This window comes from Anneissia japonica, unplaced genomic scaffold, assembly GCF_011630105.1.
Source record: "Anneissia japonica isolate Jap-2015-1 unplaced genomic scaffold, ASM1163010v1 scaffold288091_len1417266_cov198, whole genome shotgun sequence".
In the NCBI taxonomy this organism is placed as follows: Eukaryota; Metazoa; Echinodermata; class Crinoidea; order Comatulida; family Comatulidae; genus Anneissia; species Anneissia japonica.
The window spans coordinates 72,705-92,087 of record NW_022684833.1 but is presented as its reverse complement, the minus strand read 5'-3'; the positions used below and the strand labels follow the sequence as shown (position 1 = coordinate 92,087).

Here is a 19,383-nt window from a genome sequence, read left to right as displayed (position 1 = left end):
CAATACAATAAGCTATAAAAATGATAATACCCATTTTCAATTAACAATTAAATTATTTGTCATTGTCATATCATTGTGTATAATTCATATAAACTTTTAAATAATTATACCTGTTAGATATTCAAAGAATGAAGAAAAACTCTATGTTATTTATTGTAAAGATTTATCTGTCTATTAAAAAACTCACCCTTATTCTTCTCATGGCTGACACGATCTCAACTCTACTGCTTGGTCGTGGGACATCCAGTGTACCAATATACTGTTTAAAAAATGTTTACTTACATTAATTAATCAAATAAATTGGATTATTCAAGGAGAAATATATACAATGGAATTGAAACCATAAATTAACTGTAATTAGAGTGACAAATTTCTTTTTCAAGTAATGATGTTATGATGTCAATATTTACCGTAAATCCAACATATTGGAATTACCACAATTATTAATTATCATCAATCAAAATATTAACTGTATGACATATTGTAATAAATTAGAAGGATTTGTATGATGGTAACTATAACAGTGATGTTTATCTTTAGCAAGCAGACTAGGAAGCTTTGTTGCTTGAACAAAGCAATTAACAAATAAAAACAATGAATCATTTACGGATCGTTAGCAGAAATGTAAACAACTTTTTTTCCAATTCTATTGGACAACAAAAGGACCCTTCACTTCATTCAGCTAGAATGTAATCAATTATCACTACAGTAATTCCTGGTTCCACGATAGTACAGTACTAATATTAATAATTATTATCATATTTGAGAAATTGATAAAAAAAAAAATGTTAATGAGATATTGTAGTGCTACCAGTCATAAATCTGATGAAAAGAAAAGCCCTAAAAAAAACAAAATATCCTAAGCATTGCATAATTTAGAAGGGGATGGGGGATGGGGATTTTTAAAATGCATTGTTTTTCTCTCCAGACCGCTACATATTTGGTGCTGGAGATATTTTTATGACGATAATTTTCATGGTTGAAAGACAATTTTAGTTAGGTCTGCTTGTTGGAGAACAATTTGTCATGTGACACACTGTTGTGGTCACATTGGTTCTGCAACTTCAAGTGAACCACGTTTTAAGAAATTGCTTCAGGTACAGTATATATAGGAAATCAACATACAGTTTTATAAATGTAATAATTCTTGATGTGATCAGTAATTATCAGATCGGAAATAGCCTCATTACATTAGTCCATAGAACAGAGATTAGTTATTGAATTGGAGCATTGCGACATTAACCAAATCATTTGTAAATGAGGTTACAGTAGTTCTTTAATTGTATATATATAGAGTGGTCATAATAGGAAGTCCACATTCAATCACAATTGTAAAATTAGAGGTACAGTAGTGACATGAATAATAATATTTATTGAATAAATTTAGTATTATAAATTTAAACATAATAAGAAAACCTTAAAACATATCAGAGGCACTGTCAACTGAACATTTGAGATAAATACAATATTAAAATCACTCTTGTTTAATTTTCAATCAATCGTCAAGCTTTAGAAAATAAGGTAATACTGCGGGATCTTCTAACTATATATGCTGTCCTGAATTATTGGCATAAATAAGCATAATACTTAAAATTCTAAATTGCAATAAGAAAGTCTGACATATAAATGAAGTTTAAAAAATAATCCATATTATGAAAATAAATTAACATTAGATTTAAAATCACGTCGGCATAATGGTCATGGTCTTTTGTTAATTGTAATGTTAATTATGCAACATAGCAAACATAGAATCTAGATTTAAAGCCGAGTTGCATCTCAGAATTGGTCACAATGGACATATTTATTTTTATACTAATAGCCAAAAGGTACAGTAGAGTATGGTATGTGGTACTGTAATAATTATAGTTAGCAAAACAGTGATATCATAATATCTAATGAACTGTTGGCCAAAAAGCATAATTCTTGCCTTGATTATTAGATTTGTTGTGTGATCTGAATACATCAGTTCATCAGATTACAATATCAATTCATACATCCATAGATTGAAGATTATTGATTGATCTGGAGCGGTGCGGCATTCGGTAGACCACGCCGTTTGAAAATGATGCTTAAATACAAATGCTACATGCTCAGTTAGACACAAAGAAAGACTGAAATTTTAACCTGTTCAAACTCAGTTAAGTTCAGCACAAAGCAACAAGTCAATAATAAGGGCCTAGCATTCTGATAAAAGAGTAGCAATAAAATTGTGAGCCCGTACTATATTCAATTTTGGAAATTTAAACAAGGAGCAAATATTTACACACTGACATTATTTGGATCTTATATAATGCCTTTTCATTACAGTAGCTTAGATTTTTCATGTCAAAGTTAAGCTGGAAAGGATTGTATGTGGTGACTCATGAAAATGATGTGTTTCTCATCTTAAAATGTTAATATACTATGATGAATAGCCATTAATGAAGAAGCATTACTTATTCTCATGAACTATATATCCATTTACTGGTACAGTAGTCTAGGAAACAATAAAAAAGGTCTACTAAACATATCCAAACATATTACAAGTGCTCTGTACATTCAATAAATGAAGGAGGCCAAAATTGTTGACTGTCTACTGTTGTTTACCAGAACAAATAAGATTTTTAACTTTCTGAGACTTAAGCCATTGCTCACATCACATTGCATGCATTTAGTGTGCAGACTACTATACTATAATAAAATCATGTCATTGCTATCCAAATGGTTTGGCATAGTTGAAATAAATTGTCAGTAGGATTGAACTGTTTGATATTTTACAATTCTGGTAATTATTTTTCTTTTTAAAAAAAAGCGGCACAAAGTTGATGATCAACATTTTATTTACCTTATATTTAATATAAATTAAATGTTATGATTACTGTATGCAGTACTAATTAATTTACCATGGGCAAAATATACTTTATCTATTTACTCAAACTTATATCCAGGCCCGGGAAGACAAACATTTTTTTTATATTTGTACAGTACAACTGATTTTTCTAAGGCATAAAAGCATATTTGACAAAAACTCCACAAAGGATTTGATATACAGATTTTTAAATATTTATGTACAATATCAAAAAAATATTTTTTTCCTCTGGAGCCTGAATTTAATGAGAGCAATGGCTGACAATCCTTCCACTGTAGTTAATTCAAAAACAGATTTGACATTGCAGCATTGTGCTAAATTGCCTCCAACTGACACATAAAAACAACAAAAGCGCACACAACAAATACTTAAGCTGTATTGTTATTCATGGCAGTATAATGGCTAATAGGAAAGCATTAATTTTGGACAACGGGCATAGTATAGTTAAACTTGCAGTATCATCACCAGAATAATGTTACATTTAACACAGTTGGAATTTACCCATTTTTTACTGGAAAAAAATTTCAAAAAACACTGATAAAAATTTCAAAAAACATTGATAAAAATTTAAAAAAAACATGACCATGGGTCAGTTCCAAATGAAACTAAGAATAGGATATCAATATTTAACTTAGGATTAGGAACTGATTAAATATGAAAGAAGTTAATTTAAAAGTTAACATCATGCAATTTTAATAAATTCTTAAAGTCGATAGTTTAATTGCAATTATTACCACACTTGAATAATATTTAAAGAGATGGGATTGGGGTGACATGAATATTATTTCTTCAGTACTGTATGTAAAGTTCTTATTAATATGTTTTTAAAATTTATGAATTTCTTTTTGATTCTGCTATAAAAAAAATAGATTATTTCTCAATCCAGATTCAAACATTAATTGATCATAAAAATTTCATTATAATTTCATTCCATTATAGATTTCATATCTATGTAGAATAATTAAAGTGAAATCAAGACCACGCTCAGAATCATCGGTGATATCTCACACCATTTACACATAAATGTGTCAACAAGGAGCTATATGCTTACACAATGCATGAATTAATAACGTCTTCATTAAGGAGTCAATATGAGCATGTGCACCATGCGTCAAGCAATTATTACTTAGATAGACACCAATTCAACAGTGGCAGTGAACTATAAGGGTCCTATCTGTAAAGCAGACATATTTCTATCATGGAGCCAGGCTGTTCCAACATTTTAGGAACTTAGGTTTAGTTCTCAATTGAAAAAAAGAACAAAAAAATGTTTAACCATTTAAACCCAAGAACATATAAATGTACCAGACTAGAAGCTCACTGATCTCACACTGCATATCTGAACTGTATCACTGGTGCATAATGTTCTCTTTAGAAAAGTTCTGCATGCTCACAAGTGTATTGGGAAAAGCATGATGTGATATTATCGTATCTCTCCTGTGTTAAACAAAATTAGGTCTTAAAAAAATCAAATAGCAACAGTGAGCAATATATTTTCATTTTATGTAGGTAAGAAGTAAATATAGCACTGGATAACTAAGTTTTCAAAATTTTATGTTTGAGAATTTTGTTTTTCTTTTTTTTTACAATCGTTTCAAAATTTTAGTTTTTTAGTTTAATCAGCGAATACTGAATCTACAGCTTATTTTATAAGAAATTAGAAGTTTTCAAAAGAGCGATATAATGTTTTAAGTGACTGATTACACATTAGTTTTGTTGGTAGTCTGAGTGAGATACTTTCCTGAATAAACTAAATAAAATTGAACAGTTCTCCTCTAGCTCAATAAGACACAATGACACAATTCGTAGAATAGTTGTTTAAATGCCAAAAGTCAAACAGCACACTGATCTTTCTAAAAAGAATGAGGATGGATGCCTCACGGTTAGGAATCATTTGTTTAGTGCCGGAGGTTGACTGTTCCATTTTATATGGGTTTTTTTTCTGTAACAGAAATAAACTGAAATTTTTTTAAACAGAATTAATCATCAGCCAATTAAAATAATAAACATTTTATGGTACAGTACCTTGGCTTGGAAATTAATTCCATGCTGGAAAGCCTCGTCATTATGCAGCGGAATTCTGGAGTCGTACGTATCCTCTACCAAATTATATTTATTCCTTTTGGGCATTGTGATAATCTTTTAGTTTCTGTCACAAATTGGTTTCTTAATCGTCTTCACAGTGTAGCTACAAACTAATCAATAATTCAAAACTTGGATGAAGATTCCATACTTAGTAAAGAAGCTCTGTAAAAAAAATGAAGGTAATTTAAACAAAATTTTTTTTTATTTATTTAGGTATAAAAAACATAAAATAATTACAAATAGCAGCTGAGGCTAAAATGTGTAGCATCAAAAAACTCTTAATTATACACATCAAAAACACGATTATAAAATCATGAATCATAAACAACATCATTTAACAACAATATTATGGTAACCAAACCAACTGCCTGAGTGCTCAGAATTGAGCTTGTGCAGTTTAAAGGAAGAAGAATGAGGGAGTAAATTGGATGTCTTTCATGTTTGGATTAATACTATTATAATATAGAATTTTTCTTATAGTATTACAGTAACTAATTATCATTGTTGGCATGGCACCATCGTAGCCAAGAATGAAACATTGTTGTAAACTACATAGATAATGCATCATAACACTGATTTATTGTTATTATTATTATTATCATCATTATTATTATTATTATTATCAAATTAAAAATTGAGAAGAATGGTATTTATACTTATTTCCTGTGTCTCAAAAATAATTTACCATTATAACACATTCAAGCAATAAATAACATGGGTAATTATTATTCAATTACTATGATTAGGCTATGAATAGTTGAGTCATATTTTACATATTACTTCCTCAATCATTTATCAACCCACTGACTAGATCCCCATGGACTGGGTCTGAAATGCCTGAGACCTATGCATGCATTATACTTCCTGTTTCACACCAGCTTCTGATAAATCACAATTCCACAATTAAAATTACAGTATGACATGGCCTCTCTCTAGAGCACAGGTACAGTAGGTAGGTGGAGTATTGTGTGATATATCATAGGGTTTTAAAAACAATATTATGTGTGCTTGAATTATAGACAAATTGTTTGATCCTGCAAAATACTGAAATTTATTCTCCTGAACATTTTTCCAAAACACTGCACCATAGTTATTTTACTAAAGCAAGCACACATTAAACAATGTTGTGTTGACATTACTCTAGTAAATCCTATGTAGTACGTCAGTGGTGGCGCCAGCATATTAAATCTGCCCCCCCCTCCCACCTTCCCGTACTCTAACATTGCATATCAGACACTATAAAGATGAATAAACACAAATACTTTGGCAGTTATTAGTTAGCACTCTGGTGTGGTATAGTAACTGAGGTACAGTATCATAGCACATGTTAAAGGGCCACTACAATCATGAAACTATTATTTTCAACATATGCTTCCACAATTGTAATGCATTGATTATCATTGTATTAGATTTATAAAATTTGACCCTCATGGCTTGTCTGGTAAAATACAATTCTGTTGCTCAGAAGAGAGATGGCGATCAAAAAAAGATGGATCAAAATGAATTAAATGATTTCCATTTATTTATTTTCCAGATCTTTATAAAAACATCACAAATCCTAGCACTACTCTATTCTAGCAGACTGTCAAAAAGCAAAAAAAAAATCACTATGCAAAACTCTCCAACTAGAAAAGAAAACAGAAACAAACAATAGTTAACATACAGTAAACTGTAGAGACCTCATCTCACATCCGCGGGTATAAGATAAACACAGAGTTAAAAAAAGCATTACTGTAGTATGGGCTTCAGCCCCGGAGAACCCACTTGTATACCAACCTTACTAAAAATTAAGTTTTCATTGGATTAGGGATTTACTCCCACATTCTGGGATTTAATTCCACATTCACATTTTTCGTCCCCACCCAGGCAAAAGCCAAACTACACCCCTGTTAAAGAAAGTTTGGAAAGCAATAGAAGAGGGATACATGTTATCAGGGGTCATGCTGTTAATCTGTGCGCTGGTGACCCTGCTACAACTGTTCCAGTCAACTGATAACAGCAACTATAATCCATTATACATGATTATTCACTAAAGGAAACTACACTTTTAAACACCTCCTGTGATTATGGATTCGAAGGAACGAACAAATATGTTATCAAACTCAGTAATATATCATCACAATGAAGGTTTGTTTAATGCCTGATATTACTGTAATTTATCATGGCACAAAATTGGTTAAAAAGCAGAATTTTTGGGTTGGGCGAAAGAGCCACTGACAGATGCTAAAAGTTGAAAAGTAATGTCAACAGTGATTGAGACAGTTGAAATCTATGCAAATATTATAATTGGTGTGACTACTGTACAGAATCATGAGATTAATAATAATAAATACTTTATTTCAACACGGTAAAACTTGATTCACCCAAGGGTGTGTATAAATATAAGTACAGTCAACTCTTCCAATACCAACCACCCAGAAAAAACGAATTTCACGCAAAACTGGTCGTTTTTGAAAGTCCCAAAATCATTCCTATTCTTACTGTATTAAAATACTTTCTGAAAACCGGATCTCCCAATTCCGAACAAATTCTTAAGCCCGGAATGATAAAATTACCTTCTGAAAACCGAACGGCCAGTTTAAAACGATGATTTATTGACGAAATATGTTAAATAAATCATCGGAGACACATCGACTGACTCTAAATAACAACTATTAATCACAGAACAACACCATGTGTACGATCGTTAGTGTTGATCGTGTGACACGCCGATAGCGCATTAATCGCGTGACACGCCGATAGCGCATTTAAAAGTTCATTGTTTTAACCGTCTTCTATTTAGGCTGGTTTTCATTGTTTAAAATAAAGAGAAAAATCAAACAGACTTGTCTTTTTGTTTTTAATAAAGTGCTTTCTTTAAACTTGTGTCTTTGTTTTATTGACTTATGTTTTGATACATAATGCTTTCCTTTTATTCATGTTTTGGGCTTTTCTTTTTATTAATTCATTATCTGAATGCCTAGCGCTAAAATTATGGATCAAAAGAAATCCAATAGTTTATAACATTCGTTTTAAAAAACTGATAAAAAAAGTTCATGAGTGTGTTTTCTTTATTAAGGAACGTATCCTTTTCTCACATTTTGCATTCATTCTCACGCTAAGGCAAACCGAGCGGTCCCAACATAAGGCTATCGATTTCATAAAAACAATTGTGCATGACACTTTGACTGTCACCTCTGACTGTTTTCTATTGGCTGACGCAGTTTAGGAGGCGCTGCATAAGTTAGCACTTATTTTTAGCATTTAGTGACCCTCCAAGGTTATGCCAGCGGCATCGAAAACCAATCAAGCGTGCAACCACGTTGAAGCGAAGCAGATAATGGCGATTGAACGAAAAATAACACTGACACTTATTATAAATTACGATACACATACACAAGTTGATTTGTGTAAATTTTTATTGATAATAGACTTCGACACAAAAAAATAGGTACGTACAACATAAATAATGTAAAAATAAAGTAAAACATGAATTATAAATGACGTCCTCAGGTCAGTAGGCCTACACAGTACTCAAGGTCGGGGAACCAAGGTAGGTAAACATGACGTTCTCTAAACCGGTCAAAGTGGACGGTCCGAAGGGTGGTCGGTATTGGGAGAGTTGACTGTAGTATAAACTATAAATGCAAACACAATGCTTCCCTGCCTACAGTAGATTGTAAAATATATCTTCCATACAATTTAGACCTAGTGAATGCAAATTTTTAAAAAAGTCTGAAATTTACACTGTGGCCGGTTTCAATACAAGTATGAGCCAAACCCAGTACAGTACAAATTACAACCAATCAGGGGTATATCCAGGATTTTTTCTTGGTGGGTCATGATCATAATTATTTGGACCTTTACAGTGGGAGGCAGGAAAATTGATTACAGCGCCACCAGCTTGAAGCGGATGGCAGGCTCAGTTTCAGAATTGCTGGAATTGAGATAGATTACGTCACGCAATTGGCAAGGTCTTTGGACTCATTGCTGGTACCTCATCAATGCTTTTTCATTTATGTAATTGTGAAAAGGCCCTAGAAATAAATGTCTTAGGAAAAAATGTGGACCTTTAAAAATTTATTTTTTTTGGGGGGGGGTCGTACGTACCCCGCTCCCCTCCCCCTTGCATACACCCATCTCATGCCAATATTACAAATTCCACGTACCTAGCAACGTACAAATTTGAGTTATTTCAGCATGGACTAGGAGATACGAAGGAGAAAATTAAATAGCTACATGCATTTGAAAAATTTAATTTATAAAAGCTGTTCTTAATACTAACTTACTTTTTTACTGTACTAATTAGGCAAGGAACTACATACAGTAGTGGTTAGGGCCACTTGCTAGCTACAGTATGTAAGGAATGAATGCAATCCAGAACATTACTTATGATCACCTCTCCTCATCGTTGGATATGACTGTATGCAATGATAATCCCTATTTTCAAATATTATTATTACAGTACAAGAAAACGAAATGATAAGTCACATCAGAAACGATTGGTAAGCCTAGAAATGCCTAGGCCTATGTGACACTTTTCTTTTGTACGTGTGTCGATACCGGAATACCGTTATCAAAATAATAATAATGTGCCTTGGTCGACTACCCTCCTTCTTGCTGGGTCTGTCAGATGAAGGTACAATCGTAACACAAACCAAAAACTTATTCAATCAAGTTCATTATATCTACTCACATACGAATCACGACAGAAGAAGGTCCGTACCCCGTATCCAACTAGAAGCTCTTAAAAGAATGAAAACCAACCGTTTGGTATGCACTTGCACTGTTACCCTCCTACCAAACCAACCCGTCAAAAGTGTGGCTGTGGTGTGTTTGAGTTGATGCTTTGATGCTGGCTTTGGGAACCAAACCAAACTAGAATCATCATATTTAGCGCCCTCATATGTTTCTTGACCTGTCCCGGCGGCCCGATGATGGATGATGTGATGTGTTGTGATGTTGGTGTGGCGGCTACCTGCAACTATTTATAAGTAAAGTGTATTATTAGATTACGGGTATGACTCCATTTTAACATACACTATAATATTAAGCGTACCTTTATGAGACTTTAAAATTTAGCTTCATCATTATCACACTGCTGAACTACAAAGGTACTGTAAGTTAGGCCTAGCCTCGACTTCCCGCTGTTTGTTTACGATATAGGCCTAGCCTAGACACTAGGCCTATTCTATAGGCATACTACACAAGGGAGGGCTATGCTTCCTATGGCTTCTACATGCATCAATTGAACCAAGATTGAACATGGTCACTGTAGAAGGGCCTAGCGAAGCATCTACCATATTTATAATATAAGTTAAAATTGAATAGGTGCTAGTGCACTTTTACTTTTTCATAGTTTATATGTTACAAATGTATTTTGCATTCAAACCCTGTAGTAGTACGTACATGCTTGGATATCCTAATGACTGTAATGATGTCAAGTGGGAGGTGGGGGCATTGTTTTTGTTTGATTATATAACTCGGTCAGTGTCATAAAAAAAAAAAAAAAATAGTTTCAAATGTTTCTGTATTGCAGGCTAATAATAACCATGCCAAAAAGTGAGAGAGGAATCCTTGGATATCGTAAAGTTCCTGGGAAGGAAATTCTGTTTTCTTTTGCCCCACGAAAAGGAAATGAATGTGCTTCTGATGAAGAAGACTCAGATTATCAGCCTTCAGATGATGAGGAAGGACTCTCACGGAAGTAGGAATAAAGATCAAGAAATGATAACTATTAATAATATCGATGATAAGAAAAGAGGACAAAGCCTATTAATACCAGAACCAAATCAGATTGTCACATGACACCTGTCATGTGGTTTTGTGTAACATCTAGGTTTAGTCAATAAGAGACTCATCTTCAAAATCTAAATTCTTCATTTTAATTATTAAAAATCATAAATATTTATATACAGGTGAGGTATTTAATACCATAATACTAATATGGAGTCAATTAATTTTAAAAGGATAACTGAGTTTTCTAATGTAAAATACATGATCATTTAATGTATAAGTTGAGATAAAATAAGTTATGTTCAATACTTTATAAATTTGAATAATTTTACTGCTGATTTTATTTCTTCCAAAAGCAAAGACCGAAAAAGTGCACTTGGAAAATCAAAAGAAAAAAAACAACGTAATGTAAAGCAGAGAAAAAAACAAGCAAAGAATAAACAAAAAGGAGAGATAATGAAACGGAAAAGAAACATGGTCATTGATTCATCACAGTCTGAATCGCCTTCAAAACGATTTCAGAAAGAGGACGCAAGCATGCCCTCCAAGAGTGGCCATCAACTCTGGGGTCAAATGCTTCCAATTGAGATTTTAGTTCGCGTATTTGAACTTGGAGTTCGGGAGAACGGAGCTGTACCATTTCTTTGTAGGTAAGTCTTTTATGCAATATGAATGTGAATTTTTAACTATAGGGGTCATCCATAATTATCAACATTTTCAAAAGAGTACAAAACATATGCTTTAGGGGGAAAGGGGGTTGCAAGTGTAGGCATAAGTACTCTTTTATGAAAAACATGAAATGTTGATCTCAAAATAACACAAGTCAACATTTTATTGTGTACTCTTTCAGGGGTAGAGAGGGGGTAACAGAAAAGAGTATGTTTTGTACTCTTTTGAAAATTATGGATGACCTCTAACCATAAGAATGCATCATCTTGATTTTTATTCTTCATGTACTATGATTCGTGAAATTAAATAATATTTTTATATAATTAATGTAATTTAACAACAAAATATTTGTAGCCTGACCAGAAAAAAGTTTTAAGTTTATTTTTTAACAAAGAGTTAGAAGACCTGTTTTACAGAACATATTTGTTTGGAAGGAATATATGGGATTAGCACTGAAAAAACATGATATTTTGTAGAGGAAAGTATCTGAACAATGTACAGTATTCTTTAATAACAGTGAGCTAATGAATTTGATTTATTTAATATACTTTTAATTTTTTTATTTGCTATTTATTATCTTACAGAGTTTCTCGAGTTTGTTCTCTATGGCGTGAAGCTGCATCTAAACCATCGTTATGGCATCATATCGACCTCTCCTTTGGTTGGGTCAAGTCTATAGAACAAACTTTGAATATTTTACTTGAGAATCGTGTGTCACGCCTAAAAATACTGAATCTATCATTATGTGCAAAGTTAACAGACAAAGAAATTAAGGTTACTTTATTTTAGTTAATTGTTTTAGCTGTAGTTTTAAAAACAGTAACAAACATAATGTACAGTATATATCTTGTGTGTATTTTTTATGTGATTATTATAGAGTAAGCTGTTGAAAATATATTAATAGACCATTTTATCGCATTTATTTTGAAACAGCACCGCCAACGTCTCGCAACTCACTGGGGGACTTCCAGCAGCCTAGCCTGAGCAGCTGGCTAGTTACAAATAGGGCACCGTGCAGCGGATAGCGCTGCTAGACCTTTGCTATAGCAGCAGTAGACAACAGATACGATCTTGCTAATTACTGTATATATAAACTTTGAAATAGCTTTTTAAGATTTAGGCTTATTTCCAATATAAACATTTTGGTTTTTTTTCTGTTTTAAAATATTTGTGCTCGTTAGTAATTTAGGTCTATCGTTGATTTAATCTGTGATGGTAACTACGTACAGTAGAGCATAATGCTAGGCCTTTGAAAGTCCCCCAGTGGTTGGTTGCCAGGTTATCAGAAATTTTCATTTCAAAATCGCGAAAATGGTGTATATCCATAAAGTAAACATTTAAATTGCAGCTATCTAGACATTAAAAAAGCATATTTTGAATTTTTAATTAGTATTTTTTCCAATCATCATTACCATTTTATTTTCTTAGTGGCACCATATCCGTGGAATTAACAGATGTTTTAAAGTTATATAATCAATCGATCAATTTTTTAATTTCTAAATTGAAATCCATATAGATAAAAAAATATAATATTAGTATAATATTATTATGTGACACCGTCTACTGATTATCGGTGACAGTCTGAATGGATCGTCATTAAAATGGTCCATTCTCCATGGAATCGCATCGGTCAGCGACCGTCGTGTGAAGTAAGTGAGCTTCTTTAACGAACCACCAAGCCAGACCCCTACTTCTTGAATCATGGCGAATTCATGTGAGACTAAATATGATTTTAAAAAAAAATTCTATTTCCAGTTGGTAGTTGATAAATGTCCACTTCTGGAATCTATAAACTTGACAGCTTGCATCAAATTAACTTCTCTGTCAATCAGTCTCCTGTCAAGTGGATGTCAGCACTTGAAAGCAGTTGATTTGTCGGGATTGAATGTAAGTGATGATCATCCTCCTTTAATGTGTATAAAGCAATTGCTATTGTAGTTTTGTTGTTGGTGGTTGATGGTTATGGTTTAAGAACTGATTTCTTTGTTAGATATTTCAGATATTTGATCATTTATTTATTTGTCATATAGATACATTGCATATGATAACTGTCTTACTGGGTTAATGATATAAAAATAATAACAATAAAAATTATTACATTAATAATAATAGCTCAAGGGAAAATGGCTGTTATCCCCCTGCGAGTGTCTCATGTGTTAGTCCTCGGCCTAGCTTTGCCCGATTCTCTGATGTTTATCAACTTTATTGTTTGGATCCACATATTTTGTATGTTATTTCAAAGTGGACATTGGATAGGCTCTGATTACATTTTTTTGCTGGTAAATTTTAAAAGAGGTTTATGATATGAACCATATATAATTTACCTATTTATTACATTAATTATTGCTTTGTACCTGCAGATTGGTGCGGTAGCTCCAGCAGTACTAAAGCAGTTGGTGGAGCAGTGTGGCAGTCGTTTAGAGGAGTTTGTCATCGCAAAGACACAATTGAGAAGCTTCCCAATGGTACTCAAAGCATTAATGGTAAATCATCAATAAATCATACAATTATGTGTTTGTATCTTCTAATGATGGAAACAAAGACTTAGTTATACCTCTGGTGGCAATTACAGAAGATTAAAATGTATAATTATAAACATAATTGTTGAAGTTGTAAAACATTTTTTTTTTTTTTTTTAAAAGATGACTTTATGGTAAAACAACTTATGTTAATTTTCTGATGATTGGACACCCTTTAGAAATAATAAAACTGATTTCTCTTTTATACACAGACATGCTGTCCAAATTTGAAATTACTGGACCTATCAAACTGCAAGTTTTCCTCGGACTTTCTCATGATTCCAATTGAGGAATTCCAAGCTGGTTGTCCAAGCCTCGAGGTTCTACGACTGACAGGCTCAAAGGTGCGAGCAAACCAGGTCTCAAGGAGGCTGAAGGTAAGGACATCAGTTTCCTGTTGTAAATACAGACACCATAACCAACTGGGCCAGAGGGCTCTCTGTAGGTGTGGGAACAGCATTATTTTCTTGATGAACAAACAATGTGATATTAATAAGCCCTCATTTGAAATGACGATTCAGAGTTTTTTTATTTTTTGAAAAGTAAATAATAGTGTATGTACTGTAATGGAAAAACAGAATATAGAATTTTTTGTATTTGTAGATTTTACTGATTAAATATAATTATTATAGATAACCACCATCTATAATTCTTTCTATATGTATTCTAATTGTCAACATCGGTTCCGATTGTTTGAAACTGATGAATGTAAACTATATTTAACATAATTCATGTGTTTTTTGCTTCAGGAGGAATCCCTTGGTTTTCCGAAACTGAAAGAACTTAGTGTAGCAGTCAACATAACTACAACTCTTAACATTAGTCTAGGGATTACTGACGGATTGCTGCTGCGTCTGCTAAAAACATCCAGCAAATTAAAACACCTTGACCTCCGCGGATGCACACACATAACAGCTGATGTCCTTCAGGTAGGATCTTTGTTGGGTGGGGTTATAGAGAAGGGTCATAGGTCATCAGTGACTAATATAATGTGGGAAAAATAGATGAGAAAATATAAGTTAAAGAATATTAATGAGTAATTATAAGAGTAATGTTATTTCTGGATCCATGATTAACTGTTTAGTGCAGGGCAACGTATTGATGGGTATAGGAGATACTAAGCCCTCACCATTCTGAACCTAAAAAAATTGAAGAGGGAAACAAATATAACTCAACAGTGAGATTCTTGTGTTTTATCTGACAGCTGAAACTACAGAAGAGATGTGTAAACCTTTCGTGCCATTAGAATGCAGGAGAATGGTATTTTCTCCGATGTACAGAACTATTACAGCACTGTGTTAGCCTACTCAGAAAAGCAGTTTATGGTATACCCAATAAAGGAAGATGACCATGATCATGTATGTATATAGTAATTGAGTGATAACTGATTCATTTGATTTACATTTTTATTCTATAGAAATTATCATTAGATAATTTGGAACAGCTATTCATCTCGCAATGTTCAGTCTCAAAGTATGAAGGCATAGCTGTAATTGTGCAGAAGGTAAAAATCTTAATATTTGTTTTTAAAACTATTCCTGACCCAAATTCACATTAAAACTGGAGAACTGAAGCTCAGCCCTCTATAGCCATGTACACAGAAATTTATCTTGAAAGTATGATAAAGAAATATACTTGATGTGTTCACATTGATCTATTCCAGTTATCTTGGTTAAGATTAGCAGCGAGTCATGCAAAAAAAAAAACAGAAGTAGAATGAAACAATTGGTATATTTGTAACTTTAATACAAAGGTCTCATTTGGATTTTTATCAACCGGACTAAATCTAGGTTTGCCATTAATCCTTCACTAGCCTACAGTTAGTTCAATTAGCACTGAATATAATTTAATTGTTCACATTGAATTTATTCCAGTTAACTGGATTGCCAGTGTTTCTAATATTAGTGTTCTTTCCTTTACAGTGGATGCACAGCTTGATAGAGCTGGACTTGTCATGGAACGTCTTTCCAGGTATGTCGCTAGACATTGCCATGAAGAAGTTGTCCAGTACTCCTCAGAAATCAAATCTTCGAATCCTGAACCTAAGTGGAACATCCATAACAGCACAGAGAGTCAAGTAAGTTAAATCTATACTTTCTATATTGAGGTAATGCATTTGAATAATAAAACGAAAGCTGTAAGTTTTCAATTGAGAGATTATGAGTGTGGTACTAGTGTCCTTGGCAAGACAGTTTACTACATAATGGTTGCCACTCAACAATATATCCCTTTTTTCACCCAGAAGTATGAATTGGTACCTGGTTGGAGAGGGATGAATTTAAAATGAAATAATGTAAATAAAAATAAATTTGTTCAGTTAAAAGTATTTATTTGTTTTAATAGGTCATTACTTGATGGTTGTCCTCGCTTATCGTGCCTTGACTTGTCATCCTGCCGTGGATTGCCACGTGGAATGAAGCAGCAGTATGAAGGAGAACGTCTTGCCAACCTCAAGCGAAACATAGACACCATCTTTGATGAAGAGTCAGAGAACACTTGATGATAGAGTCATTGACATTTTGAACTTTGGAAATTTTAAAAAACAAAAGTGCAAGAAACCTTATATGGTAGTTATGATGGCATATACAACATTGAAGAGGTCACGATATGACTGTGATGGTGGCATATGTGAAATTTTACAAGCATTTATGGGAATGATGATGCATCAATTTGATTTAAGTGTGTGAAGGTTGTTGCAAATTTCAAGTATGATGAATTTGCAGGCGTAAGACTTTTGTTTTGAAAAAAAACTTCGCTCCTAAAAGGCTTCAGGGCATGCACCCACAATTTGCTTTTTAGATGCTCTAAAATGCGTTTTCCGTCACTGTAGAGAATTACTTTTACAACTGTTACAATCTGTAACTTGTGACCAGCTCTGGCAAAACCAGCCGTGTTTAGGAAAAATGCAAAATTGAGATTTCACTGTTATTAGATTCTACATGAATTCTTCATTAAAACATTTTTTACTTAATGGAAATTGGTTGAGTATTAACAAAGTTATTAATATTTAATTCATTGGATATCAGCCATGTAGTTTATGAGATAACAGCTTCCAAAGATTCCAAAATCAATAGCCTATTAATGAGACTTGTATTTAAAAATAATTTTAATGTGCTTTTCAGTCAGATTTAGTGATTGTTTTTTTGTAAAATGCAAAAACATGAAAATGTTTAAAATCCTGATTCTTAAACGTTTGGAATGCTTTTGGAAAGAAATTGCAAAAAACAGGTTTTGCCAGAGCCGGTCGCAACAATAAACAACGTTTCAGGCTGTCCACAAGCCATGCACATGCAGCGTGTATGTGTTCTGCGATCTTGTCTAACAGTGCTTTGTAAAGCAGCAACATATCTAAAGTGTTGGAGCAATTGAGAACATGAACGAATGATGTTTAAGTACTGTATGCAAGTTTAGGGGAGTTGGTGCGTGTTCAGAGACAGATACACAATATGTTTCGGCCTAGACTTTTGGGGTTTTAAAATTATACGCGCGTTTTAGGTACTTGAACATGTCAGATCTTGAGATAAACTTCAAAAGAGACATGGTGGGTCTGGTGTTGGAATATCCTAAAGTAACTTTGTTTTTTCTACAATTAGAATTGATTTAAGATCTTTTAATTTAATTTTCAATAATTATAATGATTGCTTTAGGATACATTGCAAAAATGAGCTTAGCACATCAACAAAGGTTTCATACTGATGTATGTAAAGTACTTTCAGAAGGAATTTAACCTGCAACCTGTATGTTTCTAGTATATTTTTTTTGTTATGAATAATGGTTAAAAGTGTTTGATTTTGAAGGCATTACTATTTTACAATAGCTTTAATTCCTGCTGGACAGGTACAAAGGATGTCTAGACATCAAGTTATACAAGCTAAATCATCACCATTCACTGAATCCTTAGTTTCCAATCTAGTTACTTGGTGATTTATTTAAAGTGTGCCCATATTTTTAAAAAGTGCCTTCTCAAATGTACTACTACTACTCGTATAACTATTCCTGAGGGAATTGACATGTCCGAGCAAGTTGATTTGTTTTATAGCATTGCATTATAGATACAAAGCTCACAATTTACAAGAATTTGATAGCTTCATTATAAAAATCTATTTACTTTACTTGCTAAAAGTGAATATATTATTTTTTGAGCTGTGCATGTTTACTGTAATCATAATGTATAAAGCAATTATTAATAATGGGGAACATACAATTTATCACTTGGTTCAGGAATGTATTTTGAAACTTTTATACAGAGTTACCAGTTAATTAAAATATATCATATAAGTACAAACATTTAAAAGTTGGTATTGGAAGGTTCATTTCATTTGACTGACATGCCAAATACAAGTTTTAACAGAGAGTTGGTAATTGGTCCTACGCTTTGACAGAATCCAATGGTATCTTGTCCGATTATAGACTATTTTTAGAGTAATTTTTCCTGTAAACTGCTGGTTTCTGCAGTTTACTCGTGCTAACAGGAGACTTTTTTCATATATAGTCAATTCTAGTACTGTAACTGACATATGTTAAAGCTTATTGTGTGGAGAAATATGAATATATTAAAAGGTGATTTTAGCAAGGCAAGTCCCATATATATTTTAAAGCAACCAAACAAGCCACATTTTTGATAACTGTACCCAGACTGAGGAATATAATACAGTATCCCCACACAAAATTCAGACTTAGAAATTTGTCCGCTCATTTTTAAACACGCACACACAGACTAACTTTTATACTACGGTGGCGTTAATGTATTACACATTCAGTTAAATTCTGTTCACATATTTTTCTAGTTTATTTTCTGTGCAATTCTTGGTTATTTTTAACTGTTATATCTACAAATAATGTACTATTCCAACGCTCTGCCTACCGAGTTAAATTACCCCTGTTTCAAGAAACACATTTTCTACTTACTTTTCATGGACTCTTAGACAGAATCTTATATGGAATACATAATGTCCTAGTAGCAAATCTAGTGGCTTGCAAAAAGGGGGCTCTCCTGGCAGGAGCAAATAAAAGAATATATTTAGGGATCCCGGATCAAGCCCCTGCTTAACCTGTGAGAACACAGTATAGCAGAGGTTATCATGAACACCAGGTGTTAGGAAGTCACGGTAAAACCTGTCTGGCAAATTTGATGCGAACAAAATTTCAAACCGCGTTTCTGATGCGCTGCACACCAGCATACCTATAGTATTCTTACACACTTGATCAGATTTTCTGATCGGTAAGGTAGGCATTCTGATCCGGAAATTTGAATTTGGTGTGAATACTTAAGTCAGGGACAACTGGCCTGAGGATGAAATAGGTGAAAGCCCTAGCTCACAATTTACAATCACAAAATAACAATAATAAAATAACAAAAAGATGGCAATCTTCTTAGGCAAGAACAATAAAGTAAACCTTGAAAATTAAGAGCTGCCTTAATGTCAGTAGGGGTGATATTAGCGGGATCAAGGGCCTGGTTGTAAGCAAGACTAAGAGCATATGGCAAGAATGATGAATGAAGATGCAAGGTTTGGGCAAGAATGATGAATGAAGATGCAAGGTTTG

At 33.0% G+C, this 19,383-nt stretch overlaps 1 protein-coding gene across 2 annotated transcripts; it reads left to right on the top strand.

Moving 5' to 3' along the window:
- Positions 1 to 9,794: 9,794 nt before the first annotated feature.
- LOC117107523 (F-box/LRR-repeat protein 6-like) lies at positions 9,795 to 18,130 on the top strand. Of its 2 annotated transcripts, none has more exons than XM_033249219.1 (11): positions 9,795 to 9,930; positions 10,452 to 10,619; positions 11,005 to 11,298; positions 11,902 to 12,091; positions 13,073 to 13,204; positions 13,678 to 13,800; positions 14,049 to 14,213; positions 14,586 to 14,765; positions 15,254 to 15,340; positions 15,759 to 15,913; positions 16,180 to 18,130. In XM_033249219.1, the coding sequence occupies exons 2-11, from the start codon at positions 10,465 to 10,467 to the stop codon at positions 16,334 to 16,336; spliced, it is 1,638 nt and encodes a 545-aa protein (XP_033105110.1). In that variant the 5' UTR covers positions 9,795 to 9,930; positions 10,452 to 10,464; the 3' UTR covers positions 16,337 to 18,130. The 2 variants fall into 2 exon arrangements, with proteins under 2 accessions (XP_033105110.1, XP_033105119.1); XM_033249228.1 differs by having other exon boundaries at positions 9,895 to 10,031.
- Positions 18,131 to 19,383: the final 1,253 nt, after the last annotated feature.

Excerpts from the sequence above, each read along its gene's own strand:
- LOC117107523 (XM_033249219.1), top strand. The coding sequence starts at position 10,465 with ATGCCAAAAAGTGAGAGAGGAATCCTTGGATATCGTAAAGTTCCTGGG. Across the intron at positions 10,620-11,004 it reads GAGGAAGGACTCTCACGGAA|CAAAGACCGAAAAAGTGCAC; the intron begins GTAGGAATAAAG and ends TTCTTCCAAAAG. Across the intron at positions 15,341-15,758 it reads TAGCTGTAATTGTGCAGAAG|TGGATGCACAGCTTGATAGA; the intron begins GTAAAAATCTTA and ends TTTCCTTTACAG.